At 50.6% G+C, this 27,128-nt stretch overlaps 2 protein-coding genes across 4 annotated transcripts in view; both read left to right on the top strand.

Moving 5' to 3' along the window:
• Positions 1-19,826, top strand: part of CFAP57 (cilia and flagella associated protein 57) — an 80,632-nt gene extending 60,806 nt beyond the window's left edge. The window contains exons 23-26 of one of the 3 annotated variants that reach the window (XR_008420006.1): positions 8,602-8,825; positions 17,723-17,949; positions 19,275-19,424; positions 19,677-19,826. Coding sequence is in view for 2 of the 3 variants with exons in the window: in XM_053896494.1 (XP_053752469.1) it covers positions 8,602-8,816 (215 nt within the window). In the remaining variant the exon portion in view is untranslated. Of the gene's footprint in view, positions 1-8,601; positions 8,984-12,796; positions 13,981-17,722; positions 17,950-19,274; positions 19,425-19,676 lie in introns of those variants that run through there. The other 2 variants (XM_053896494.1, XM_053896493.1) reach the window with 2 other exon arrangements.
• On the top strand, positions 19,817-21,023 carry TMEM125 (transmembrane protein 125). The gene has a single exon (XM_019428952.2). It carries the CDS (start codon positions 19,817-19,819, stop codon positions 20,474-20,476), a length of 660 nt encoding a protein of 219 aa, XP_019284497.1. The 3' UTR covers positions 20,477-21,023.
• The last annotated feature ends 6,105 nt before the right edge of the window (positions 21,024-27,128 follow it).

The following is a 27,128-nucleotide window of genomic DNA, read 5'->3' as shown; positions in this document are numbered from 1 at the left end:
GTGTACTGTGGCCATCTAAGAGGTTATCGTTGGGAGAAGGTGACTAAAGGACACACAAGAACCCTCTGTACCATTTTTGTAATTTCTTGGCAGTCTTAAACTATCACAAAATTATACATCTAATTGTGTTGTCTCATCTGCCCTTTTTGTTAGAGCCAAGGAGATAGTTGAGACAAGAGTAAACTCTCTGAGTAGTACCTGAAGTGGCAATATCAGGTCTAAAAAACTGACATGACAGCACAGTGTGTGTTACAAAGTCTAAGATACTTCTTAGAGATGAAACCATCTTCCGTCAAAGGTGAAGCATAAATGTGCCTGTGAACAACTGCAAAGCTTCTCTTTTTTTAATTAAAAAAATGTTTTTTCATGTTCATCTATTTTTGAGAGAGAGACAGAGACAGAGCGTGAGCAGAGGAGGGGCAGAGAGAGAGGGAGACACGGAATGCAAAGCAGGCTCCAGGCTCCGAGCTGTCAGCACAGAGCCCGACATGGGGCTTGAACCCGTGAACCGTGAGGTCATGACCTGAGCAGAAGTCAGACGCTCAACTGACTGAGCCACCCAGGCGCCCCTGTGAAGCTTCTCTTTAAAAAATATTTCAAATATGCCCAAGCATCCTAGCAAACAATCAACTGGGACCTCCTCAGGATACTGTCTGATATAGCCAAGTCTTATTACTATTGTGGGAATTTTCAGACATATGCAAAAAAAATGAGAGACAAGCCTAATGAATTCCCATGAATCCATTCCCTGACTTCAACAAGTATCAGCTCCTGCCACTCTGGCTTCATCGGGATCCATAGTTCCCAGTTACTGCTACTTCCTCTCACATCACCTTGGATTATTCTGAAACAAACCCAACATCATATCATCTGTGTGATACAGTTTTACTCAAGGAAGATTTCATTTGTAACAGTTGAAGACAAGTGTTACCAACTGTCTGCTTTGATCATGAAGAACCTGTCTGACTTCTAGTTTTGAACATGGGCCTCCAAGACAAGTCAGCTCAAGATATGCATGCTCAAGTTGTTTAAGACTGACCAATTCAGTTAGTTTTTAAGAACTCTTTATGTGAACAGGACACATTGCCATCCCCAAATCACTTTTTTAGCTTTAGCAGCATTTATATTAAGTTTTCATTCACATAACAACGAACTAGCAGGTCTAATAGACAAACCTGCATGTTTTTCAATTACTAAAACCACATAATTAGAACTTCTAAATAAAGATGGCTCATTAGAAACCTACTAACATGGCATAAGTAACCCATAAGATCAAAGAAAACACAAAAGGAAAGAGATACAAAATTTTGAAAGCTGGAAAACAGATAGATGAGTGGTAACTGACTTCATAGACTCCTAAGCCAGAAATGGGGAACCTAAAAGAAACGTAATGTACATCACAGAACCCCACGAAGGCTCAGGAATTAGCAGAAGCAGATATCTCAGGAAATGGGGGTAAAGGTATGACTGAAAAGGAGGGAGTCTTTAAGAAGCTGTTAGATCTACCTGGTATCCAATACAATGGCTAAAAAATAAATGGATCAGGTCCATCATCATTAAGTTCTTAAAGACCAAAGAACAGAAGAAAAAATCCTTCAAACTTCTAAAGAGGATAGAGGGAGGTTTCGTGCAAAGGATAAAAAATGCCAGTTGCAGGATACAAAATCAGTACACAAAAATCTGTTGCGTTTCTATACACTAACAATGAGCAATCCAAGAAGGAAATTAAGAAAACAGTTGCATTTATATTAACATCAAAAAGCATAAAATACTCAGGAATAAACTTAACCAAGCAGGCAAAAGATCTGTTCACTGAAAACTGCAAAACATTGCTGAAAAAATTAAGTCACCAGTAAATGGAAAAACACCTCCTGTTTGGAAGATTCAGTATTGCTAAGCTGTCAATACTACCCAAAGCAATCTACTGATAGTACAATTGCTGTCTCAATGATATTTCTTTGCAGAAATAGAAAATCCATTCGAAAATTCATACGGAATCTCAAGGTATCCCAAACAGCCAAAACCATTTTGGAAAAGAAGAACAAAATTGGAGGTCTCACACCTCCTGATTTCAAAACTTACTGCAAACTATAGTAGTCAAAACAGTGTGGTACTGGCATAAAGACAGACTTACAGACCAATGGAATAGAGTAGAGAGCCCAGAAATAAACCCTCACATATATGGTCAAATTATTTTCATCAGGCGTGCCAAGACCACTCAATGGGGAAAGGACAATTTTTTCAGCAAATGGTGCTGGGAAAACAGGATACCCACATGCAAAAAAAAAAAAAAAAAAAAAAAAAAAGGAAGTTGGACCCTTACTTTATATCACATACAAAAATTAACTCAAAGTGGACCAAAGACCTAAATGTAAGAGCTAAAACTATAAAATTCATAGAAGAAATGTAGGAGAAAATCTTTATGACATTGGATCTGGCAATGACTTCTTAAATATGACATCAGAAGCACAGGCAACAAAAGCAAAACTAAATACATTGGACTACATCAAAATTTAAAACTTTCAGGCATCAAAGAACACTATCAGCAAGAGTGAAAAAGCAGTCCACACAATGGGAGAAAAATACTTGCAAGTCATATATCTGATAAAGGACTGATACCTAGAATAAATAAAGAACTCCTACAACTGAATAATAACCACAAAAAACTTTTTTTAATGAGCAAAAGACTTGAATAGATATTTATCCAAAGAAAATACATAAATGTCTAATAAGCATATGAAACAATGCTCAACATTACAAATCATTAGAAATATGCAAATTGAAACCACAATGAGATGCTACTTCAGGTCCATTATGATGCTTACTATCAAACAACAACAGCATAAAACTGCAAGTGTTGGTGAGGATGTTGAGAGGGAAAGGAAGGAAGGGAGGGAGGGAAAAAGGAAGAAATGGATTCAAATCAATATAGAATGAATTGGGAAACTATAGGCTAACTAGAGGGGGAAACCTACCGCACAGAGGGAGATATATGAGATTAGTATCTCTCAGTCTTAGCTCTAGATGAAGGAAAGGAAAAACAAGAGAAAAGATCTCACCCTGAGAACTCCTAAACAAAAGCCCAAACTCAGGCAGGTTTAAGTCCAGAATTTACACATAATTTACAAGGTTGCTCCAAGCAACCTTGGCTGAAAGTTTAGTTTAACTGGTAGTGTCCCCAGGCCCCAAGCAGAAGCAAATGCAAATTTTCTATGCAAGAATACATTTTAAACCTAGTTGCCAAAGAATTCCCATAGATAACATTCTAAGGAACATGAACTCACAATCAAAAATCACTAAATACATGAAGAAATAAATCACCATGAGTGAAAAAGTATCAAACAGAATAAAATCAACAAAGATATTTAAGGATATTTAACATGTTTAAAGAAATAAAAGAAATTTGAAAATAAGACAAAGAGTCTCCCAAAATTGGCTAGGTAGATTTGAAAAAAGAACCAAAAATACTCCTAGAAATAAAAACTGCAGGTTGTAATTAGAGTCCGTGTTCAGACTGAACAATAGGTTAGATATATCTGAAAGGAGACTTTGTGAACTAAAGGAATGAAAAAATGACCCACATTGCAGCCCAGAGGGACAAAAGGTATAGTTGGGATGGGATAACCCAACTCAACGTCTAACTGAAGTGTGAGAAAGAGAGAATGGGGAAAGGCAACAACATGATAAAAGCTGGAGGCTTTTCAGAATTGATGAGAGATGCCAATCATCAGGTCCAGAAAGCCCAATGGAGCTGAAGCGCTATAAATAAAAAGAAATCTGTATCTGAACTATAGAAAACCAAAGACAGAGATATTAAAAGCAGTGAGAGAACAGACAGATTGCATATAAAGGACTAACAATTCAATTGATGCCTGACTTCCCAGCAGCAGCAATGTAAACCGTGTAGACGTTGTGAAATAGTGTCTTCAAAGTGCTAATAGGTAATAACTGCCCCCTAGAGTTATATAACCAGTGAAACAGAAGGAAAAAAAATTTTCCAACAAACAAAAACTGAGAGAATTTGTCACCAACGAAACCTCATTAAAGGAACTTTTAAAGAATGTATATCAGGAAAAAAATTACTCCAGAGGGAAGTCTGAATGCAAGAAGAAACGATGGGTGAAAAAAGGTAAATATGTACAATCTAAACAACTGTATAAAACAATATGAGCAATGATACAAGATAGAACTAAAATACTGAGCATTTAACAAGGGGGCCCGGAGCTAAAGCATTCTGAGTCTTGCATCGTTTTGCAAGAAGGTAAAGATACTGAGTCACTTTGGACCCTTTGAAGTTGAATGTGCTTGTTAAACTTTTTAGGATAACTATTGAAAAAGAAAGAGAGAGTGTGTATATCTTCCAAACCAGTAAAGGGGTGGGGGGGGGGGGAGTGGAACTAAATTTTGAAAAGACAAAAAAGGAAAGGAAAAAGTGACACAAACATAAAATGCATAGAAATGAGTACAAATGAATGCAAATGTATTAGTAATCACGTTCTTATTTTTCCATCATTTAAAATCAGAACTTGATCTCCCAAAGGAAGCTTGTGGGCAGGATGCAGAGAGGAGACTGTCCAGCTCTGGTAGATGGCAGGGTCAGAGCAGAGCACAGACCAAGGGGATTTGGGGGGATATGAGGAGCGAGGTGGGGGCGGGGGCCATGAGGAGAGAACTAACGAGGCACAGCCATGGAGGAGGACAGGAGGGTTTACACACCACAGCACGTGGAAGGACCATCCAAGGAGGACCCTGTAAGACTGAACCAAATCTGATGAGCAGGCAGGTCATTATCAAAAGGATGGGAGAGAATTGGGGCAGTGAAGAGAAGAGACAGGAAAAGCCCAGCCCATGCCCTCAAGATGCTCACAGACCAAGGAAGGAGACAGGGGAAGAAACAAGGGCCAAAGCCCCACATTGAGCCCACTGAACCATTTTCCATGTGAACTGGTCTCAAGAGGCAGAGCTGCACCCCTGGGAACATTCATGGGACAGTGTCACCCAGATCGGGCATGTTTCTGGAGACAACTGCATCTGGCAGCCAGCCACCAGCCAGCAGCTATGTCAACCCTGAGCTGTCCTGTACATGTGCAGTACATCCCAGTGTCCAACCTCTGAGGTCCATTGACCTCACCCAGTGATTGCCCAGCCTAGAGGACCTCAAAGCTGCCATCTGCATCAAGATCCTTAGAACACCTGGAGAAGCACTGGGGCAAAGAGAGGATGGTGTGGCGAGTGGCAGGGCAGAGTAAGGAAAATGCAAAGTGCTGGCATGTTTCCGGGCTCTGTCTGGTATGTGTCTCCAGAACCGTGGCCTCATGAACACAGGTCTCCCTGGGCAATAAGATGGTAACTGAGTAAGTAGCTGAGTCTAAAGGCCAATGGGAAGGGCATAGAGCTTAGTCCAAAGACTATGCTGGTAACCAGGTTAGAGGGAGCACATGGAGAGGCAAACAGAAACTAGGCAGAGGCAAGTGACACAGACAGAGGGGCTTGAAGGCCTGGGTGTGCTATACCTTCCCAGGGGTGCTACTCTCTCAGGGCTAGTCCACAGCTTGACTGACAGGATGGTGATCAGGGTCAACCAGTAGCAACAAGAGGATGAAGGTCAAGAGCTAGAAAAAGAAGAAATAGTAAAAGATCAAGAGCCTGGGAATTGCCAAAAGAAGAAGAGTCGAGGAGCAAAGGCAAAAAGAGAAAGGCCTAGACTTCTCTTAGGAAGAGTGGGATGCGTGGAGCACTCTGAATGCCGGCCCCATCATCAGACCACATAGAAGTAAGGCGAGGCTGGCCACTGGCCATTGCTGACAGCTTTCTTCTTGAAATGCCCTCTTCCTTGGCTCCCAACAGGTGTCCTTTTCTAGTGTTAACTTCTGGTGTGCAGGGAAGAGGTTGGCAGTGGATAGGAAAGAGACCCCTCTTCTGCTGAGAGAAGCTTGATGGCGGTCAGGGACTTGGAGACACAGACCGTCAGTGAAGTCGGTGGCAATGTCATCTGTTAAGAGTGGAGAGGACAGGGGCACCGGGGTGGCTCAGTTGGTTAAGCGTCCAACTCTCAGTTTCAGCTCAGGTCACGATCTCACAGTTTCATGAATTCAAACCACACGTCAGGCTCTGTGCCAACAACACGGAACCTGCTTGGGATTCTCCTCTCTCTCTCTCTCTCTCTCTCTCTCTCTCTCTCTCTCTCTCTCTCTCCTCCTCCTCCTCCTCTTCCTCCTCCTCCTCCTCCTCCTCCTCCTCTCCACTCATGCTCTGTCTCTCTCAAAATAAATAAACTCAAAAAAAAAGTGGAGGAGAGGATGGATTTGGCAATAATTTCTGGGATGTGACACCAATGCACAGACAACAAAAGACAAAAATAGACTACATAAAAATTGAAAACTCACATGCATCAAACTGTAGGGTGGGAGAAAATATTTGCAAACCATATATGTGATAAGGAGTTAATGACCAGAATTTGTAACAACTTCCCACAACTCAACAGTCAAAACAACCAGATTAAAACAACCAGATTAAAAACTGGGCAAAAGACTTGAATAGACATTTCTCCAAAGAAGATACACAAACAGTCGATAAGCACATGAAAAGATGCTCAACCTCGCTCATCGTCAGAGAAATGAGATCAAAACCACAATGAGATACCACCTCACAACGTTAGGATGACTGCTCTCAAAACAAAGAGAAAAGTGTCGGCAAGCATCTGGAGAAACTGGAACCGTAGTGCACTGTTGGTGGGGACATAAAATGGTGCAGCCACACTGTATGGCACTTCCTCAAGAAATTGAAAGTAGAATACCATAGGATCCAGAAATTCCACTTCTGAGTACGTACCCAAAATAACTGAGGGTAGGGTCTCAAAGAGATATTTGTACACCCATGTCCATAGCAACATTATTCACAGTGGCCAAAAGGCGGGAGCAACCCAACACCCATCACCGGATGAATGGATAAACAAAATGTGAGGTATACACGCAAACAAATATTACTCAGCCTTAAAGTGGAAGGATCGGACACCTGCTGCAACGTAGATGGACCTGGAGGACATCGTGCTAAGTGAAATAAGCCAGACCCAAAAAAGACAAACACCGTGTGATTCTGCTTATCTGAGGTTCCCAGGGCATTCGAAGTCTTAGAGACGGAAAGCAGAATGCTGGCATAAGTGTTCTTGCAAGAGTTCTGCAGATTGATTGCACAACAATGTAAATTGTACTTAACACTGCTAAACTCTATACTTGAGAATGGTAAGATGGTACTCTTAACGATAGAGAACTAAGTGAGTGTTGATGGAGGGAGGCGGATGGGGGAGGGGCTAGGTGGCTGTTGGGTATTGAAAAGGGCACTTGTGATGAGCACTGCATGTCATATGTAAGCGATGAATCACTGAATTCTCCTGAAACTAGCATCGCACTGTATGTTAACTAAAATTTTAATTAATTAATTAATTAATTAGAATGGTAAGATGATAAATTTTAAGTTACATTTGACCATAATTTTCTTTAAAGAGTGAGGACAAGGAATTAGAGACCAAAGTTCAAAAGCCCAGGGTGGCAGGTGGGTTGGGGCGGTGGGAGGGAGGGGTCACTGAGAGTTTGCTGACTGTGGACAGGAAGTTCATCTGGGGTTGGAAACCGAGAATTTGAATCTCATATGTTACTTTTTTCAGTAGCACGCAACAGGCCAGGTGTTAATGGAGACAATGGATGGTTGGGCAATCTCGGGTTTGGGCTGTGCAGGGCGTATGGGGCAGAAGGACAAGGCATCTCGAATATCGAGGCTGCTGTCAAGAAAATGGCAGAAGAAACTCACAGTGGGTCTAACTGGATAGAAAAGGGAGTGGATCTAAAAGGAACCCATTTGGTAGGTCAAAAATGGAGCGGTCCAGGAAGAAGACATCTACATTCAGTCAGAGAACGGGTATCTTAAGGAGAAGGCTGTCAGAGGGGTGGTAATCGTTGATGGGCTACTAGAGTAGAGACGTCAAAGTGCGGGGTCCTGGGCGTGATGAGGGAGGGGAAGCACAGGATGGGTGTTGACGTGGCGTGGAGGCCGGAGGACACAAATGCTGAGATTCAGCCTGTGGGGGCCAGGGAACGGGACGAGCCACGGACCCTTGTGGACGTCAGCATCACATAAGATGATGGCAGCACCTGAGACAGGAGGATGGGGGTGGGGAGTCCTCAAGGAGCAGGAGTGAGTGGCCAGCCCAAGAGGTGCCAAGAGTCTGGCTCCTGGCACAGGAGTTTTATGTGAGGAGGAGGGCTGGGGGCTTGGAAGCCAACCTAGGTCAGCAAGACAGCACCACCCTGCTTGGGGAGTGGGGAACAGGGGAATGAGCGGGGGCCACTGGAGGGGCTCAGGAGCCAGACTGGGCTGAGGTGTTGCCCAGCATTTGTGTCTCACTCTGAAATGTGTCTCTTCACTCCTCCGGGTCTGCTACACGGTGAAATGGCCCATCTCTACCCCTGGCATCTGGGACTGAGTGTCTGTCCCTTAAGTGCTCATAACTATTTGAGGAGACAGGAGAAGAAAGAGGGATACGCTGGTTTCAAAAGAGCTTTGTGGCAGCCCAGGCCCACATTAGTCCTGCTCTATCCCTTCCAGTGCCCAGCGAGGCCATGCCCAGCATCGCTCCCACCATGAGACTGAATGAGCAACAAGAAACTGGGAGAATCATCGAAATGCAACGCCTAGAAATCCAGCGCCTCCGAGAGCAGATCCAAGAGCAAGAGCAGGTCCCAGGCTTCCACCCGCTCTCTGTCGTCCGGCTTCCTTCCCTCCTTGAGTCAGAAGTGGACTTTGAGGTGCAGACCAAGTGACCCCCTCTGGTAAGCCATCTGCAGTTGCATCAGAGGAAGCCCTGTGCCTCTGTCCCCCGGCCGGCTCTGGGCTGGCCCTGCAGTCCCTGCAGCACTGGCCACACCAGCCTCTTTCTCCTGCCCTGGGGAACTTGGGACGTGGTCAGAATAAAGATGTTTGCCCACAACCAGGTCCAACTCTCTGCTTAGGGAGCCAGGGAGCGAGTAGAGAGAGAGAGGACCCTGAGGAAGTGAGGGGGCGGGGGGCTCAACTCATCCCAAGCCATCGCTGCTTGTCCCGGTCCAGGCACAGGGCTGCCTGTCACTGCGGAGATCACACTGGACTTGGGCCCGGCCTCCTGCCGCCCCTCTGTCCTCTCTGGGCCCCCGGGATGGGGCTGCCTGCTCCTACCCTAAGTATCACTGCCTGCCGCTTCTGAGCTGGCTTCCTCCCCTGCCAGCCCAGTCAGGACCAGACAAAGCCACTGACGTTTTCTTCTCCTTTATGAAGCATAGTGAGATTTTCTGAGGATTTGTACATCTGTGCAAAGATGACAGTAAAGTAATAAACATGGCAAAGTGACTAGAGTTCCCCCAGGCCTTCCATCCCCTGCTGACCCTGTGGTGAGGACTGTAAGCAGAGCTCTATTTACAGAGGGTTCTCTTACACCCATGCACTCTGTGCACTCTACACTGGTCATTCTTGTTCTGCAGGGCCCTGCCCTGCTCCTCCATTTGAATGGAGGTGGGGGGAGGGTACCTCTTCCCCTAAGCCACCATACTGGGTGCCCCAGTCACACATACCAGGAAAAGTGACATTTTATGCACTCGAGCAAAGGAACATAACCCAGATGTCCTTGTCTTCTCCCACCTTCAGAGGCCAGACACCCTTCTAATATCCAAATAGCAAATATTTAAGCCCCTGGTCTCTGCTGGTCCCTGCTGGCTGTCTTACACCTGGCATCTCCAAGACATTTCCCCATCTTCCCCAATCTGCTTTACCCCAGCTCTGGGCACTGCTCTTGGGTTAGTTTTCACAGCGAGAGCTGAGACGTAGCTGTCACGCCTGGCAAAGCTCTCCTGAAGCCTGGGGAGATCAGAAGGAAGGCTCACAGCAGAGGCTACCAAGCAGTCGACGTGGGACTCGCTCCTTAGCAACTCCCTGACCGCCACCCCTAGCCCACACCCTGTCACAGTGGCCAGCTCCTCCCCTCCAGACCACTGTGTACCCAGCATGTCCTCTGCTCTAGGAGACCAGGCTCAGAGAGTAGGGAAAGATTCAGGCACCCTCTAATTGATTCAACCACAGAGACGACAGCCCATTACATTATCATGCCAGGCAGGTGGGCTCCTCTGGGACACAGATTTCATTCCGAACTAGCATATTGGCTTTACCTTTGCAGAAGAAACTGACTTGAAATGAGATCAGGGAGGTCAGCGGGGCTAGGTGCTGCAGGGTTTAAAGGTGCATTACAGATATGACTCTGTCCAGAGGCCAGCACAAAGCCACCGAGAGCCACTGCCCTCCACTTCCAGGCTCTTGCCACACTGGCCTCCTTCCAATTCTTATAAAAGTTCAAGTTCTTCCTTGCCTCTGGGTCATTCCACATACTGTTTTCTCTGCCTGAAATGTTCTTGTACCCACACCTCACTCAGTGAACTTCATCCTTCAGATGGTAGCTGAAATGTCACTTGCTCACAAAGGTAGTCCCTGATCCCTCCTTCCCCATGTAGATTACACGCACCGTATTGTTTACCTTCAGAACCTTCACTCTAACATACCCATTTGATGGTGTGATGCTGCCTCTCTTCCTAGGCTCTTGGTTCCATGGCTGTGTCTGTGTTTAAAGCTGTCTTGGGTGTTTGGGTGGAGTATTGATGAAGGGACCTGACAGTGGAGGCAGGGGGCTGTCGGGAAGACACCATGGCTAACTACAAGTAAGAGGACAGCTTCTGGGACCCAGATGGTGGCAGCAGAGATGCAGAGATGTGAATTTTTCTTTCTTTTTTTTTTTTTTTAAGTTTATTTATTTTGAGAGAGAGAGAGAGAGCTAGTCAGGGAGGGGCAGAGAGAGAGGGAGACAGGATCTGAAGAGGGCTCTGTGCTGAAAGCAGAGAGCCCGACGCGGGGCTCGAACTCACAAACCATGAGATCATGACCTGAACCGAATTCGGATACTCGATTGACTGAGCCACCCAGGTGCCCTTGAGAAGTGAATTCTTCTGACTTCAGGACTGAGGGAGTTCACCCAGCACAGGGAGAGGGAGGAAGACTCGGGAAGAAGGCACCTGCGGAGAAAACTGGTTGCTCTTCAGCCAGAAGGAAATTCACTGTGGCTGGATGCAGCAACATTCAAATGACAGAGTTTTCAACCTAAAAATGCCTTAGAATCAAGTCATCACATTTCACCTACAAGATGGGCCTTAGGGGAGGCGCCTGGGTGGCTCAGTCGGTTAAGCCTCCGACTTTGGCTCAGGTCACAATCTCGCAGTTTGTGAGTTTCAGCCCTGTGTCAGGCTCTGTGCTGACAGCTCAGAGCCTGGAGCCTACTTTTGATTCTGTGTCTCCCTCTCTCTCTGCCCTGCCCCTACTTGCGCGTGCTCTCTCTCTGTCTCTGTCTCTGTCTCTCTCAAAAATAAATAAACATTAAAAAAAAAAAAAAAAGATGTGTTAGGTTACAGATGAGGAAATCAAAGCCAGGAAGAGTGAAATAGTTGGTACAGCGTCATCCCAGCAGGGCCGGACTCGCAGCCCAGGCTGTCCATGGCCTCCACATCCCAACCACATTAAGCCTGCTCTGGAGAAGCACCAGACAGAACCTGGACCAGGTGTGGAGGTCATAGGAGTGTGACGCTCCACAAGTCTAACCCAGAAGTAGAGGGAGCTGATGCCTCCCAAACTAGGCTCCCCTGAGTCCAGTGGCCGAGAAGGAGGTGAAGGCAGAAGGAAACGGAGAGCCCCATCCCAGCAAAGCCTGGCACTTGGGCCAGCAGGTCAACAGGGTGTTTCCTCACTTGCCCAGGGGCAGGCAGATGGCCTCTTGTTGGCAAATTTGCAGCCAGAGGTACAATCTTGCTGTTTTATGCTGGTCTCAGCCTATCAATAACCAACGTTGTGGCTAGACTCACCCTTGTGGTTCTTACTATGATCCCAAGACACCCTTCAGCAACCACCATCAGGAAACTTTGAAAAAAATAAAGCTTTATTACTTACAGGGCCTGGAAATGATACATCTCACCTGGGGCCACACAGCAAAGTTGTGGGGAGGGAGGGAAGGAGAGAGAGGAGGGAGGGAGAGAGAGAAAGCCATCTCACAGGCCTGGGATTCTGCTTTATTGGGGTCAAGTGTGAGGCCTAGGGTTTTGTGGGCTCACTATTTAAAACACAAGAGTGGGAATTTGAAGGGTAGGGAGGGGGGCGGGGAAAGTGGCTCAAAGGGTCAGTTATTAAAATCAACTAAGATCTCAGAGACAAAGAAACCTCAGTGGCTGCCAATGTGTTTTTTTGAGACAGTCCTCTGTGAAGTGGATGCCTCGGAGATCAAAGGAGAAGTCAGGCTCTCTTGTTACAAAGAGAAAAGTCACTGTCAGGGTTTAGCTACACCAGTTTGCCTCCCGTAGTCTATCCTGTGCGTTCCCACCTCAAGCTGTTGGGTGGCCCTGACGGGGGTGGCCGCTGCACTGAGACCTCCCTTCACTTTGCCTATCCTGACTCTAGGGGAGGTTCTCACCCCACTGGTGAACCTCCCCCTTCACAGGGTCCCTAGAGCCAGTTGACCCCCTCATTGACAGAGTGGGCCTGGCAGTCACCTCCTCCTAGAGGACTCTACTGTCACCCAGGTGGCTAGGCATCGGCATACGAACTCCACTCTTGTTCTTCTGCTTGTGGTCCATTGTTAACCTAGGGAGTCATTCATTTATGGTGGGACAGCTGGTGCTTTTGGATGACTATCCTCTTTCTGAGCCCCAGACACCCATTGGCTCCCCTGTCCTTCTTCTAGACCATATGCATCGGCTGTGGCCAGACAGGGTGAGCTCCCAAGCAAGCCTCCCCTCACCATCCTGTTCTCCTGGCACTGAGGACCCTGCCTCACAGGAGGTCCTAGCATCAGCATCTACCTTTCCCCACTGCTTTTTACACAAGGCATGACCAGTCCTTACCCGACAGCTGCTCCCAGGAGGTTCCTGAGGAGCCCCGGTGGGCCTGGGCATATGTGCGTGTCCAGGTAGGACTCCCTTGCCATCACTGCTCTGGATTTGGAAAGATCAGAGAGAAGGATGTCCGGACCAGGGGTGGGGTTCCTTCCCCCGGAGCTGTGTGGGGGCGAGCTCCTCTAGACCATTGAAGGTTCAAGATCCACTTATGCTTTGAGCACACCTAAGATACCGACTCCCCTGAGCTGAACTGGAATGGGAGCCAATGTATGAGGAGGTGACCCTGCTGTGTGCCAGGCAGCAGGAAGAACTAACATTCCCGATCCCCCACGATGACCAGTCAGATACAGGAATGTGTACCTGTTGTTCATGTGGGATTTGGCAGGGGTGCTGGGTGTCCACTAGGACTTAACCTAGCCCCTACTGTGTGTACTGATGTAATAAATGTATTAAAAGTGGGACTGGGAGAGTCCAGTTCTGAACAGAAGAACTATGGATGCCCTTCTTTAGCTACAAGTAGCAAAACCCAACTCCAGCCAGTTTAAACCACAAGGGAAATCACTGGGCTGGGGGCGAGAAGGGGGGGCGGTCTTAGGGAATCTCAAGGCAGAGATACAATCAGGCCTCAAAAGAAACTTGCACCAGGGCCTGGCTGGACCACCCCTCCTTCTCTTGTCCTTCCCCCTTCTCTGCAGACCACTTTCCATCCCCAGTTCAGCTGGGGCTAGGTACTTCAGCATCTCATTAGTACATGCCCCAAAGCTGAAATGGAATCTCTAGTCTGATTTTAAAATGCCAAAAGCAGGGGCGCCTGGATGGCTCGGTCGGTTGACCTCCGACTCCAGCTCAGGTCGTGATCTCACAGTCTGTGAGTTCGAGCCCTGCATCGGGCTCTGTGCCAACAGCTCAGAGCCTGGAGCCTGTTTCGGATTCTGTGAATCCCTCACTCTCTGACCTCCCCCGTTCATGCTCTCTCTCTGTCTCAAAAAAATAAATAAACGTTAAAAAAAAATTTTTTTTTTAAATGCCAAAAGCAGGGGGAGAGCCTGGGTGGCTCAGTCAGTTACCATCCGACTTCGGCTCGGGTCATGATCTCAACAGTTCATGGGTTTGAGCCCTGCGTCGGACTCTGTGCTGACAGCTCAGAGCCTGGAGCCTGCTTTGGATTCTGTGTCTCCCTCTCTCTGCCCCTCCCCTGCTAGCACTCTCTCTCTCAAAAATAAATAAACATTAAAAAAGAAGAATTGATTATATTATTTAATCACACACACAACTAAGCACTATTGTCCCCGTTTTACAACCGAAGAGAATGAATTTTTCTAAGGTTACAGAACTGGAGCTGGGGCTTGACACCTCAAGGTCAATCTAGCTCCAAAACCAATGTTCTGTTCCAACATTCATTCAACATGCATTCCCTGAGCACCTGTTATATGCCAAGCCCATTCTAGGAGCAGGGAAGATACCATGAGTCAGACTCAAATCCCTTCCCTCATGAAGCTTACATTTTCGGGGAGTAGAGAGCCAACATTCCAGACAGGTAAGAAAAATATATAGCATACGGGGCAGTGAGAAGTGCTACAGAGAAACATAAGAGAACAAAGGAAATAAAATAAGGGAAAGAGATAGGAAGTATGGGGAAGGCTGTGATTTTAGACAGAGTTGCCGGGAAGACCTTCTCCCTGAGAAGGTGTTGTTCGAGCACATTCCTGAAGGAAGGTGCAGGAAGGAGTCTTGGGGAGAAAAAGCATTCCAGGCAGAGGGAATAGCCTGTGCAAAGTCTCTTAGCATGAGCAAGCCAGGGAGGGAACTCAGAGAGGGCCTTAGGATGGGGGAGGACTGTTTCTCTGCGGAAGAGGACCACTGGAGGCGTGCAAGCACAGTAATGACATTACCTGCTCTGCCTTAGGAGAGGGTCACTCCAGCGACCAGGTTGGCAGTAGCCTTCGGTAGGAATGTGGCAGAGGCAGGGAGACTGGGCCACAGGGCCTCTCTTTTGAGAGGCAGGCCTCTCAGAACTCCCACCATCTAATGAACCAGCTAGAACCCACATTTTGCACTCTGTGCCCATGGCCACCTCCTACTCTTGGCTTTCACTGTTGCCCATCTGAGCTGCCCCCACAGCCTCTGCTTTGGGGACACGGTTCAAAAGCCCTGCAAGGAGCCTGCCTGTCCACTTGAACTCCGAGTTACTTGATAAGACCCAGAATGAAAACAAAAACACACAATCCATGTTTAAACTGAGGAAGTTTTAGGCTTTGTTACCCCTACCCAACAAGTTTTTTTCAAACTTCCCAGGGGAAAGGGAGGGAAAATTTCATGAGTTCCCCTGCCCCAGCTCCATCCAGGACAGCTAGACCATGGCTGGCTGGCTGGGCTAACCCCTCCTTGGGACCAGAAGGATAAATAATTGCTAGACATGAGCAAGAGGAGTACACAGAGGTGAACCCTACCCGGCCCCCCCTCCCCCCACCCCACTTCCCAGCTCCTCCCAGGGCAAAGGACACCTTTACAATGCTTCACAAAGTGACACAGTCACATGGTTGTCCCTGAGATCCAGCCTGCCCCAACTTTTCCTTGAGGGGAAGAACCATCTAGATCTGCACTGTCCAGGAAGGGAGCTGCGAGCCACATGTGGTGATTGAGCATTTGCAGCGTAGCTAGTCTGAACTGAGATGCACAAAATAACGGACTGAAATAGCTCCTTAATCATTTGTATATTAAAATGCAAATATTTGGGGGTTGAACAAAAATTGTAAGATATTTTCACCTTTTTTTCCCTACCTTTTTAAAGTGGCTACTAGATTTTAAATTACACATGTAGCTCATGTTCTATTTCTATTCGACAGTGCTGCTCTAAGGTTGTGACTGGCACCCCCATCATCTCCACAGAACGAAGCTAAGACGGGTCAAGAATAATTATTTTGTTGGGGCACTTGGGTGGCTCAGCCGGTTAAGCATCCGACTTCAGCTCAGATTATGATCTCTCAGTTCATGAGTTTGAGCCCCGCGTCAGGCTCGGTGCTGACAGCTCAGAGCCTGGAGCCTGCTTCGGATTCTGTGTCTCCCTCTCTCTCTGTCCCTCCCCTACTTACAATCTGTCTCTCTCTCTCTCTCTCAAAACAAGTAAACATTAAAAAAAAATTTTTTTAAGAATTATTTTGCGAGCAAAGAATGGGAAGAAGACTTTGATTTTGTTTTTCTTGTCTATTCCATCCATATCAGAAGGAGAGAGAATAAGGGGTGTTACAAGGGGCTCCACCCAGGAGACAGGGGACAGTCTACAACCACCTCCGAGGAGGCACCCTTTCCCCACCCAAAGCATGTGCGGTGGGTGGTGCTGGATTCCCTATTAGAAGCAGAGCCCTGGCCACGTCTCTGGTATATTTCGGAATCCTCCAGGGGCACCGCAAGTGAGTCCAGAGCCTTGCCATGGCGTCTACCTCCCTGTGCAACCCGCCAAACTTGCCCTTCCAGCATTGTCTTACACGCTCCCTGCATCTATCACCTCACACATTCATTTCTCCAGCAAATATTTATTGGTTACCTCCCACGTGCCAGGCAAAATGCTGGCTTCTAAGGTCATGATGGTTAGCAAAACGGACACTAAGGCCACCGTGTGTGGGGGGATGTGGGGGGGTGACCAGTAAGTAAATAGGGGCAATTACAGCACATGCACCAAAAGCAGCTGTGGGGGAAGCACAGGGGTCATGGGTGCACCAGAGAAACCTAAACCGGCCTCAAAGTCCGAGAGGGCTTCCTGGAGGAGGTGACATCACAGTTAAAGAATTCGAGTTGGCCACACGGAGCCTGGGTGGCAGGACGTACCCCATGCAGGGGAACTCTGAGTTCAAAACCCAACCAGAAGGGCAAAACAGTGGACAGAGCATGCAGAACTGAATGACGTGACATGCAATCTGGCTGGATGGCAGGGGGCCAGTGGCAAATGACTGGTCTGGTTGTAGATGGCAGGGGCTGTGTGAGCCCTGCAAAGGAGTGTGGCATATATCCTGAAGTGTTGATTCTGCAAGAGTTTTAAGCAGGGGAGCTCTGGTGTACTCCTGAAAAGCCTTTACCCCTCCTCCTCCTCCTCCCCCTCCTCCTTCTCCTCCCTTCCTCCTCCTCTTCCTCCTCCTCCCCTCTTCTTCCTCTCCCTCCTCCTCCTCAGGGGGGGCTCCCATCCCACCTCCTCCAGCAGGAACCACATCCAGGAGGCAAGCCTACTGCAGTCACACACTTGGGGCTTTAAGGAGACTGAGCAAGGGGCTTGTAGGGACTCCAATCCAGGGATGAGTGTACTGGGACTGGGTTTGGGGACCAGCTGGTGTTGGAATTTGGGGGCGAGGCAGGATTTTAGTTAGGGGCTGGGACTTGGGGGCTGAATTGAAGGACAAGAGTCAAGGTTGTGGTCTAGGACCTAATTCCAGAATTTGGAGCTGGGGTTGGGGTGAGGAACTGGAACGAGGTTTCAAGCCAGATTTGGGGTCGGGATCTGGAGTTGGGACGGGAATTGGATTTGGAAATGGGGCTGGGGGTTGGGGCTGAGATGTGGGGTAGGGGTTGCAGCCGGAGCTAGGAATTCTAGTTAGGGTTTGAAACTGCAGCTGGGGTCGGGGTTAGGTTTAGGCTGGAATGAAAGTTAAGTTGGGCTTGGAGCCAGGGGATGGGTCAGGGTCCAGGCTCTGGGGCAGATAGACAACATTCCTCCAGCTACCCAGATCTGGGAATTGTGTTCGAGCCCTAACAGCAGTTGACAGAAGCCCCTCCCTTCCCAGGAATGCCTCAGCCCAGCCGAAGGAGCTTTGCCACGTCAGCCAATCGGCTCAAGCCCTGCCTTGGAAACACCTGTTGATCCCCCTCCCCCCCCCCCCCCCACACACACCCGAGAGGCTCACCTGGACGCAGGTTAGGCAGGTGAAGCGCCTCCCCGGAAACGAAGCTGGAGCGCCCCACCTGCCTGGCCCAGCCTGCTCTGGTCGGATCCAGCACTTCCAGGTTTCTGGTGAGTGCCCCATGGTCCCCTGACCCCCACCGCCCCCACTCTCTCCCACTGGCGCTTCCTGACAACCTCCACCCCACCCCCGGCCTGGCCCCACTGTCCCAGCACACCTGTGCCAGCACTTTCCGACCCCGTGAAGTCACAGCCCTGAGGAATGCCGGGACTGACTCCAGGTCCCCTCCCACGGCCCCTCCCCCACCTCCCTTGGGGGCATCTGCACCTGCTCCTCCCACCTCAAGTGCTAGGCAGCCCCTGGAGTGGGGCTGCGAAGGACCAGTAACCTCATCAGAGGTGTAACCCATGCACAGCCACATTAATCATATTCCGGGACCGATCCAGGACCTGCATCCTATATGAAGCAGGAGTCCTCTCCTAAATTAAAGAGGAGAACATTGTGTTCTCTTATTCAAAAAGCACGCTTTGGGCATCTGTGCGGGCCCAAGAATTCCCACTGGAGATTTGAAATGGCCGTGTCAACTGACTCGCCCCCATCCTTCAAGAAAATGTTACTGTCCTCACTTCTCAGATAAGGAGACTGAGGCTCTAAGAGGTGAAGTCATCCAGGGCTTCTCTGACCTTCCCCTGAGCCCCTCTTCTGACTAACCCACATCCAGCATTTATCACATACACACACCTGCTGTAAACTCGGGCTCCTTGAGGGCAGAGACCACAGCTGCTTTATTTCACCCAGTTTGAGTCATGCTGACTGGTCTCTAGAGGACATGTTAAAAGAGTGACCACCGTCAGGTCCCTTGCCCAAGTCCCATGGGTGGTAAGAACAGCGGCTGGGGTTCCAGCACAGAGCCCTCCTTCTCCCTTTGCGCCACTTTAGAGAAATCGTGGAGGAGGATGTCATGGGGGATTGGTGATGGGGAGAACGGAGAAGAGTGGGAGGCAGGAAGACGGGTGTGGAAGAGGGTGATGAGGCAGGAGCCATGGTGATGGAAACAGGGACTGGATGGAGAGAGGTTTGCAGGTGGCCTCCCTGGGATTACACTCCACAAGGAAGTAAGGAACATGAGAGGGGGAGGAGGTCTGGGCTAAGAGCCTGGGATGCGACCCGTTGCATCAGAGGTGACTGTGGAACATCCAGGTGACAATTGGCTTCGGGGTCTGGAGCTCAGGAAGGAGATCCAGGTTTGAGGGAGAAAGCGATTAGGGCACCAGCGGCTGTGGATGGAAATCAGATGAGATGTTGGGGAAGGAGAGATCTAGGGGTTAGATCCTGACCCACAAGAGAAGTAGCCGCAGCCCCGAGAGAGAGAAGATTCAGGGTCAGGCTGCTGGTTCCAGAAGAGTTAAGTCATTAGCCCCCTCCCTCCCCACAGCCCTCCCCCCAGGAGCCAGTGGTGACAGCTGAGGCCATGTGAGTCGGATCCTGAATGAGGCTTTATCTCTGCTCTTGGTCCCATCATCCACTGTGGCACCAGCTCCTTCGCCAGCCGGGATGGGACAGGCAACTGAGAGAGCCCGGAGAGGTCAGGGGCCGGGCCAGGGGCTTCCCTGGAGGGGTGGGAGGTGTGCTACGTGGGGGAAGTACCCGGGGTCATTGGAGAAGCATTCCCAAGTGGCAGTGGGGGGGGCGAGGGGAGGCGGCGGGGGGAGGCCGTCGGGGGACACTGGGGTGGATTCCCTGGGATCATCCCCAAGGCTCCCAGGAGAGACCATAAAGGCCGAGCGGGCTGGGGAGGTGACAAGTGCGATTCCCCCCCCCCCTCCCCCCCCCGCAGGTGATGGTGGCCATACCCTGGACTGGGAGAGGAACAGGACTCTGGGCCTCTAGCTGCCGAGCTGGTGGGGGGGGCTCTAGGCCATGACCCGCACCCTCTGACCCCTGATACTGACCTCTGTCCTCTGCCCCACCCCCTCTATGCCGGAAGGAGAGGCTCAAGCCCCGCCGGGCGGGGGGCCGCCCCCGGACGCTCTGGCGGAGCAGGTAGAGCTGTGGTGGTCCCAGCAGCCCCGGCGCTCGGCGCTCTGCTTCGCCGTGGCCGTGGCGCTCGTGGCGGGCTGCGGGGCGGGTGGCGTGGCGCTGCTGTCCTCCACCAGCAGCCGCTCGGGCGAGTGGCGGCTGGCGACGGGCACCGTGCTGTGCCTGCTGGCCCTGCTGGTCCTGGTCAAGCAGCTGATGAGCTCCGCCGTGCAGGACATGAACTGCCTCCGCCAGCCCCACCACGTGGCCCTGCTGCGGAGCGGCGGCGGGGTGGACGCCCTGGTCGTGCTGCTCAGCGGCCTGGTGGTGCTGGTCACCGGCCTGACTCTGGCCGGGCTGGCCGCCGCCCCGGCCCCGGCCCGGCCCCTGGCCGCCATGCTGTCTGTGGGCATCGGCCTGGCCGCCTCCGGTGCGCTCTTGCTGCTGGGCTTGCTGCTCTATCAGGTGGGCGTCAGTGGACACTGTCCGCCTCTCCGTGCGGCCGCCCCCTCCACCCACGCCCACCACGGTGGCGACGGCAGCATCTTCAGCATCTCGGGACGGTTTTCTGCCGGGCGGCGTCATGAGACCACGTCCAGCATCGCCAGCCTCATCTGACCGAGCCCGAGTTCCCCTGCCCGCGACCTGCCTCAGCGTCCACGACGCCGTGCCAGGGTGGGAGTGGGTGTGAGTGTGTGCTTGCACGCGCACGTGAGTGCGTAGGTGTCCCCAGGACCATCCGGCCCTCCGTGGGATTGCGTGACGCGTGTACCCACACATCCATGCCACAGGAAGGTGGAACTGGGGGCTTGTGGCCGTGGAACTGTCAGAGTCTACCCGTCTCGACCTGGGACCCCTGAAGATTCTTGGCCCCTGTTCCCAGCCCCCCTCAAATCCAACCCTGCCTTGGAACACCTATCGGAGATTTCCGGGAGCGACTGTCCTACCCCAGAGACCATACCGGCGACTTCACTGAGGAGAGTACCCGGTGACAAAGTGCAAAGAACGCGGGCTCCACAATGTGACAGGACTGGACTGGAATCCCCCACCGGCTGGGGGGCCTTGGGCAAGTGACTTAAGCTCTCTGAGCCTCAGTTTCCAGAGAGTCACGGTCGTGGTCGTGGTAATCGATTGTGAGGAAGGACTGGGCACGTGGCAGGTGTGCAATAAAACTGGTGGCCCTTGTCACTGTCGCTGTCGGTACCTCACCATCTCACCTAGAAACCCTCCCCTCCCCCTCGGCTTTCCACTCCCCGACAACCACCGCTTCTACGGTGCACACTGCCTACCTCAAGCTGACAAAAGGTACCCTGACGTGTCCCCTATCAGGCCTGTGATTTCTCCTCACAGGTATGAGGAAGCTGGAGGGGAGAGGGGGTGAGGGAAGGGGGGGTGGGGAGGAGCGTGGCCTGAGTCCTTCACATTTGCTCCTGTGCTGGTTCAAGATGAAGTCTTAAGTGCCGGGGTTTTATCAGCTAGTTTCTCTGGAGGTTGCCACTCCCTACCCCACCTCTGGAATCGGATCGTCCTGGCCTATGTAGTAGCTGCACCTGCTGGCCTTCCTCCGGGCCCTCCCGCCCCCACCCCGGGTATGGGAGGGTTGTTTGAAACCCCCCCTGGGCGGTAAGAGTCACTCCCAGCTTGGGGTCAGCCCCAGGATCTCCCATCTACGGTGCAGAACGGCCTATGTGGCACCCAGCACCTTCCACCAGGACAGGAGCTACGGTTAGTTTCATCACTCCCTGCTTCTCGAGGTCAGATGCCATGCAGCCCCGCCAGGGCACCAAGATGGGCTGGGAAACCAGACAGGCCTCCAGGGGGCCCCAAGTGTGGAGATACAGGTTCTCCAACAGGAGGAAATTGCTTTCAGGAGTCAAGACCTAGGGGGCCTCCTGGAGAAAACGCGGAGCAGATGGATGAAGGAAGGGTGTTGCCAGCCAAGGAGGGAGCAAGGTGAGTGAGAAGAAGAGGGCACGTCCAGGAGGACAGTGGAACCTCTCCCCAGGACCCGTGGCATCTCAGACCCCACGTATTCAACATCGGATCCCCCTCCTCATCCTGAACCAGCTCCTTGTCCCACCCAGAGGGGGCGGGGGGGCACCCTTCACCCAGCACCTGGGTTAGAAAGCTCGGTTGTGGTCCCAAACGGCACCCTGCCTCCCTCCTTATCCTGTGTCCAGTGAACATCACCTGCGGACTTCCCCACAGATGTGTGTGCGGTGCTCAACCCTCCACACTCACCCCCCAGCGCCCTCTCCATCTCTGCCTCATTTGTGCAGCCTCCCGCCTGGGGTCCCTACTTTTGCTTTTTTTTTTTTTTTTTAATGTTGGTTTATTCTTGAGAGAGAGTGTGAGCAGAGAGAGAGGGAGACAAGAGGATCCAAAGATCTGTGCTGCCAGCAGAGAGCCTGATGCAGGGCTTGAACTCACAAACCATGAGATCATGACCTGAGCTGAAGTCAGACGTTTAACTGACTGAGCCACCCAGGCGCCCCTCTTTTCTTCTTCAGTTCACCTCTCTCCCAAGCCCAACACGTACACCTGAGCCACAGTGACTGTTAGGGAGGTATTGGCGGGCAGAGGGGTGGGGTGGAAGGACATGACCACCTGTTCACCCATGAGCCGGACCCAGGTGATGGGAGGCTCCTTACCCCTTCCCCTGTCCTTGGAATGTCTGTCCCACTTGCCTTTCTGGCTCCGAGAAGCTACCCCAAGGATAGAGCCTTGAGACAATGATACAGCATTGAGACTATCTGGACTGTACATGAGATGGAACCCAGTTAAGGCCTCTATGTAAACTTTTTTTTTTTTTAATTTTTTTTTTAATGTTTATTTATTTTTGAGACAGAGAGAGACAGAGCATGAATGGGGGAGGGTCAGAGAGAGGGAGACACAGAATCTGAAACAGGCTCCAGGCTCTGAGCTGTCAGCACAGAGCCCGACGCGGGGCTCGAACTCACGGATCGCGAGATCATGACCTGAGCCGAAGTCAGCCGCTCAACAGACTGAGCCACCCAGGCGCCCCTCTATGTAAACTTTTAAGATATGAGAGGCAGGTGCAGCGGTCTACTCGACTTGTGGCCACTCAAGACAAGCCTCTAAGGGAGTTTCCTTGCCTGTTACACCTGCCAGTCACCACTCTGGAGTGGCCTGTCTCTGTCTTCGGCCTCTGCCTGACCTCCATGCACCGGGGCCAGCTTCAGGTCACACCCGGGAAGCTCCAAGTTGCAACCCAGCACTGTCCTAAAACAAAGTCCTTCCCCGGGCCCCCACCACACGCAGGCTACTGTGCAGGATCCCCGACATGATTCGGCCTCCCTCACACCTCCAAGCACCCCATGAGCCAGCCTCGCGGAACTGTTGTGACCTCCGCATATTCTCACTTCTCCCGGCCTTTGTGTGCTCTCTTCTCCTTTCCTCCATACCCTTCAAGACCCGGTTCTCCAGGCCTCTTCCCGACCCTCTCCTCCTAAACTGATGAGTTGTCTGTTTTCTGTGCCTGTCCTTGTAATTGTAGACACCAGTCTGCAATTCTTTCTCTGTGTGCCTGTCTCCTTAATCAGGTGGTTGGCTCCTCCTGGGGGGATTTGGGTCTTGCCCATCTGCACACCCCTTGTTCCCAAGGTGGGCCTGACACATAGCAAGTGCTTTGCTGCATGGATGAAGGACTCAGCTTGGTTGGAAGGCAATGTGTATGCAAGGATCAGGGAAAGACCCACCTAGAATAGGAATGGGTAGGAAACTTAGGCCACTGTCCCCACTGTTGGCCCTGAATCTTTCTGCCTCCCCACAAATTCTCAAGAGAAATCTATCTTTATCACCAGCTACAGGGCCACCAGAGAACCCCACACTGCCTCTCCATCCTATAATATGGGGTGAAATGCGATTTCTTTTCAGCTAAGACAGGGTTACTCTTTCAACATATTTGCTTTAGAAAACTAAAGGAAGGAGCACCTGGCTGGCTCAGTTGGTGGAGCATGCAACTCTTGATCTCGGGGTTGTGAGTTTGAGCCCCATGCTGGGCATAGAGATTACTTAAAAAAAATAAAATTAAAATAAAATAAAAATAAAATAAAATAAATAAAATAAATAGAGCGCTTTAAAAAAAACCTTAAAGAACAAAAAACAAAACACCTAAAGGAAAACAGAAACACAGATGCCTAGAGAAGGGGGAAGGGACGGGTTACATCACACAAATGTCTAGATCAGCAGCTACTGCAGGCAGGGCCTTTGTTGAGCTTTCCTGGGAAAGATGCCAGATGAAGAATATGGCCCGTGGCCCCAGAGGGCTGTTCCAAAGGGCAGTGGAAGTCAGCACCCACACACCCAGCTATAACATGGGTCTGGGTGAGAGCGAGGTCCAGGCACAGGCAGGGCAGAAATGCTACTACTTCCGGGATCTCTAAAGCAGACTTCCCACAACCGCCAACCTCAAGCTTGTTTGCTCAAAGCATCTCACTGAATCCTCTCTTGGTCTACATTGCAACTAGCCAACTACTGGCCCCTCTGCTCTCTCTCTCTCTCTAAAGCTGTCCCCTCCTGTCTTCATCTCCCTTCTGGTTAAAATCCCATCGCCCAACATTTCACCCACTCCTTCACAGAGTCAGTCCCCAACCCCTTAGCGCCCCGCTCCTTTGAAGTTCACCCAGCTGCTTTTGCCACACCTACTGCCTCCCAGTGACCAGGTATTAGGCCAGGCCGCCTGGTGTCACCACGAATTCCTCATCACTCATCTCGACTGGTCTGCGATTCTGCTCATCAGTTACGCTGCATTTCCCTGGTCAGCTCCTGCTTTCACAGCGGGCCCCCCAAGTTCTCTCCACGCCCCTCACACCTCAGCATCACCCCCTGCAGATGGTGTGACCTCCCCTGTCAGGAGAAAACGAGGGTCATGTGGTGGGAGGCCTTCACCTTGCTCCCCCCAAATCGCTCCTCCTTCACTCCTATCTGTGGAATGGCCTCGTCAGCCCAGCTGAGGAATTTGGACTTTGTCCTCAGGACAATGAGAAACATGGAAAGCTTTTAATTAGGGAAGTACTTTGGCCAGAACAGGATTTGGGGCCAGCTGGCTGCAGCGTAGAGCCAGGAACGGGCCTTAGGAGAAAAAGAATCAGAAGCAATGTCCAATCAGGCCCAGAAGTGCCATTGCTGCTGGCTCCTGAGGGATGAGAAGCAGCTGGCCAAGCTAGAGAGGTTGAGAAGAAAGAGTGCCAGAAAGAAGAAAGAGCAGAAGAAGGGTCCAGAGAGGAGAGAACTTGGCTCCTGCAAGGAAACACAAAGGGTTTGTGTGGCTAGAACTGGAACATTCACTGGCAGGAGGCAGGAGGGGCAGCCAGGGAGGAGCCCTGGACCACTCTTTCAGAGGCTCTGTACAGGTGGCACCATTTAAGGTCAAGAGGAAGCCAGGGAAGGATTTGAAGCAGAGGTCAAATTGGGTTTTAGGACAGTCATTCCCCCCTGCAGCACAGAGAATTAACTGGAAGAGGTAAAAACAGAGGCAGGGGAATCAGTTGGTTGACGAATGCCATCGGCAGATGCACAATGACGGGGACCAAAGGGATGGCTGTTGGGACAGAGTGAAACACAACAGATTCGATGGACGTTCAGAGGGTGGGACCAACATGTCTTCGTGACTCAGGAGCTTTTTAAGATGGGAGAGGTGTGAAGGGTTGACAGAATGTTGATGGAAAGACAGGTTTAAGACACAAGGCAGAGAAGAGGCTGTTCTTAAAGTCCCTGAACAGAGAGGCAGGGAGGGTGCCTCCAGGGCACAAGATGGTGGCGTTGGGCTTACGGTGCCACTTTGACAGGAGAGAAGGAAGAACGTGGACACAGGTAAGTTTGTGGGGTCTGTAGCAGGAAGCTGAGGGAGGCCCTGACCAACAGCTATTTTCTCTGTGATGCAGAGGCCATTTTAAAGAGCTGCTATGGAGAATGAGAGAGGAAGTGGAGTGATCCGGGCCTAGACAGAGGTCCGCACTGGGCAGCAGGGGAGGTAGAGAGAGGCATTTGCCACATGTTCCTCCTGGGCTCAACACATTCCAGATTCTCAGCTGTGTCACCTGGACCCCTGGATATTGGAGAACATGTTCCAGAAACTTCTGATCTGTTCCAATCTGGGTGGTCTTTACATCATATCCAGTCACACCTCCAATGAGACCTCAGGCCTTCTGGGGACACTCAGGTTTCTGGAGGAGCTTCCTCTGGGCCTCAGGGGACCAACACATGCCCCCTCATACTCAGTTTTCTGCATGCTGACAGGGGCTGCCTTCTTCACTGTTCCTCGGGACCTGAGAGGCTCCCTGGACATGGCCATGGAAGTCAGCCCCAGAGACCGGGACACCCAGCCAAGGATGGAACGTACCACTTCCACCCCCACGGCCTGCCCTCCCAAACCGGGAGCTTGTGCCCTAAAAATTCTCAGCTCCCATTCACTCAGGGGAGAGGGTGTCGGCCCAGGCAGGGTGGGAGCAATTCCAACCACCAAAGGTCCCCTCTCTGGGTCTGTTTCATCGTTACTTTGGGGTGAGATCACGGCGTTGTTGTGAAGTGAAGCAGCCAAGTTGCAGTTAACTTGTTTGAGCTTCAACTTCTCTGTCTATAAAATGGGGGTGCCTGCCCAGCAGAGCCGTGTAAGGAAGGGCTAGAGCATCGGTGCTATTATGGCTGATTTTGTTCGTGCTGTGACTATATTCTACAGTAGCCAAGATTCTAATTCAAGGCCTTTGCTGCCCCCACCAGATCTTCTGACCTGAGTCCTGGGAAACAGACACATTCAAATCCCAGCCCAGAGTGAATGAGGAGGGAGGAGGCTTGGCAAGCTCCTCCTTCAGGATTAAGACTGCCCCCTGCTGTAGGGAGCTAGCCCTGAGGGTACCCATAGGTTTATAGCTGTGTTCTACTTTACATACTAACATTTAATCCTTATAGCAACCATATGATATAAGCCCTATTATCATCCCCATTTTACTGAGAAGAAATTGGAGCCCTGAGACAGTAAGCAATTTGCCCAAGGTCACACAGCAAGTTACTGAGAGCTGGGACTTGAATCGAAGTAGTCTACTCTCAGCTCACTTTGCTGCTCTGCTGAGCTTCTTAAACTTCATGCCTGTGGCTTGTTTGAACCCATCGTTGGCCTCCATACAAGGAAGAGGGATGTGGCCTTGCTTTGGGGGCAGTGGGACAAGACAGCTGGGAAGCTGAATTGTCCTCCACAGTCAGGTCTGTCTGGGTCAGGCTCTCAGGACAGAGAAGGTGCTGGCAGCTGCTG

Source organism: Panthera pardus, unplaced genomic scaffold (genome assembly GCF_024362965.1).
Source record: "Panthera pardus isolate Hobbes unplaced genomic scaffold, ASM2436296v1 HiC_scaffold_11, whole genome shotgun sequence".
Classification (NCBI taxonomy): domain Eukaryota; kingdom Metazoa; phylum Chordata; class Mammalia; order Carnivora; family Felidae; genus Panthera; species Panthera pardus.
The sequence above is the reverse complement of the archived record's forward strand: the minus strand, read 5'-3'. Positions and strand labels throughout refer to the sequence as shown.

Bases quoted from the DNA above. Each gene is read 5' to 3' on its own strand.
- TMEM125 (XM_019428952.2), top strand. From the start codon at position 19,817: ATGCCGGAAGGAGAGGCTCAAGCCCCGCCGGGCGGGGGGCCGCCCCCG.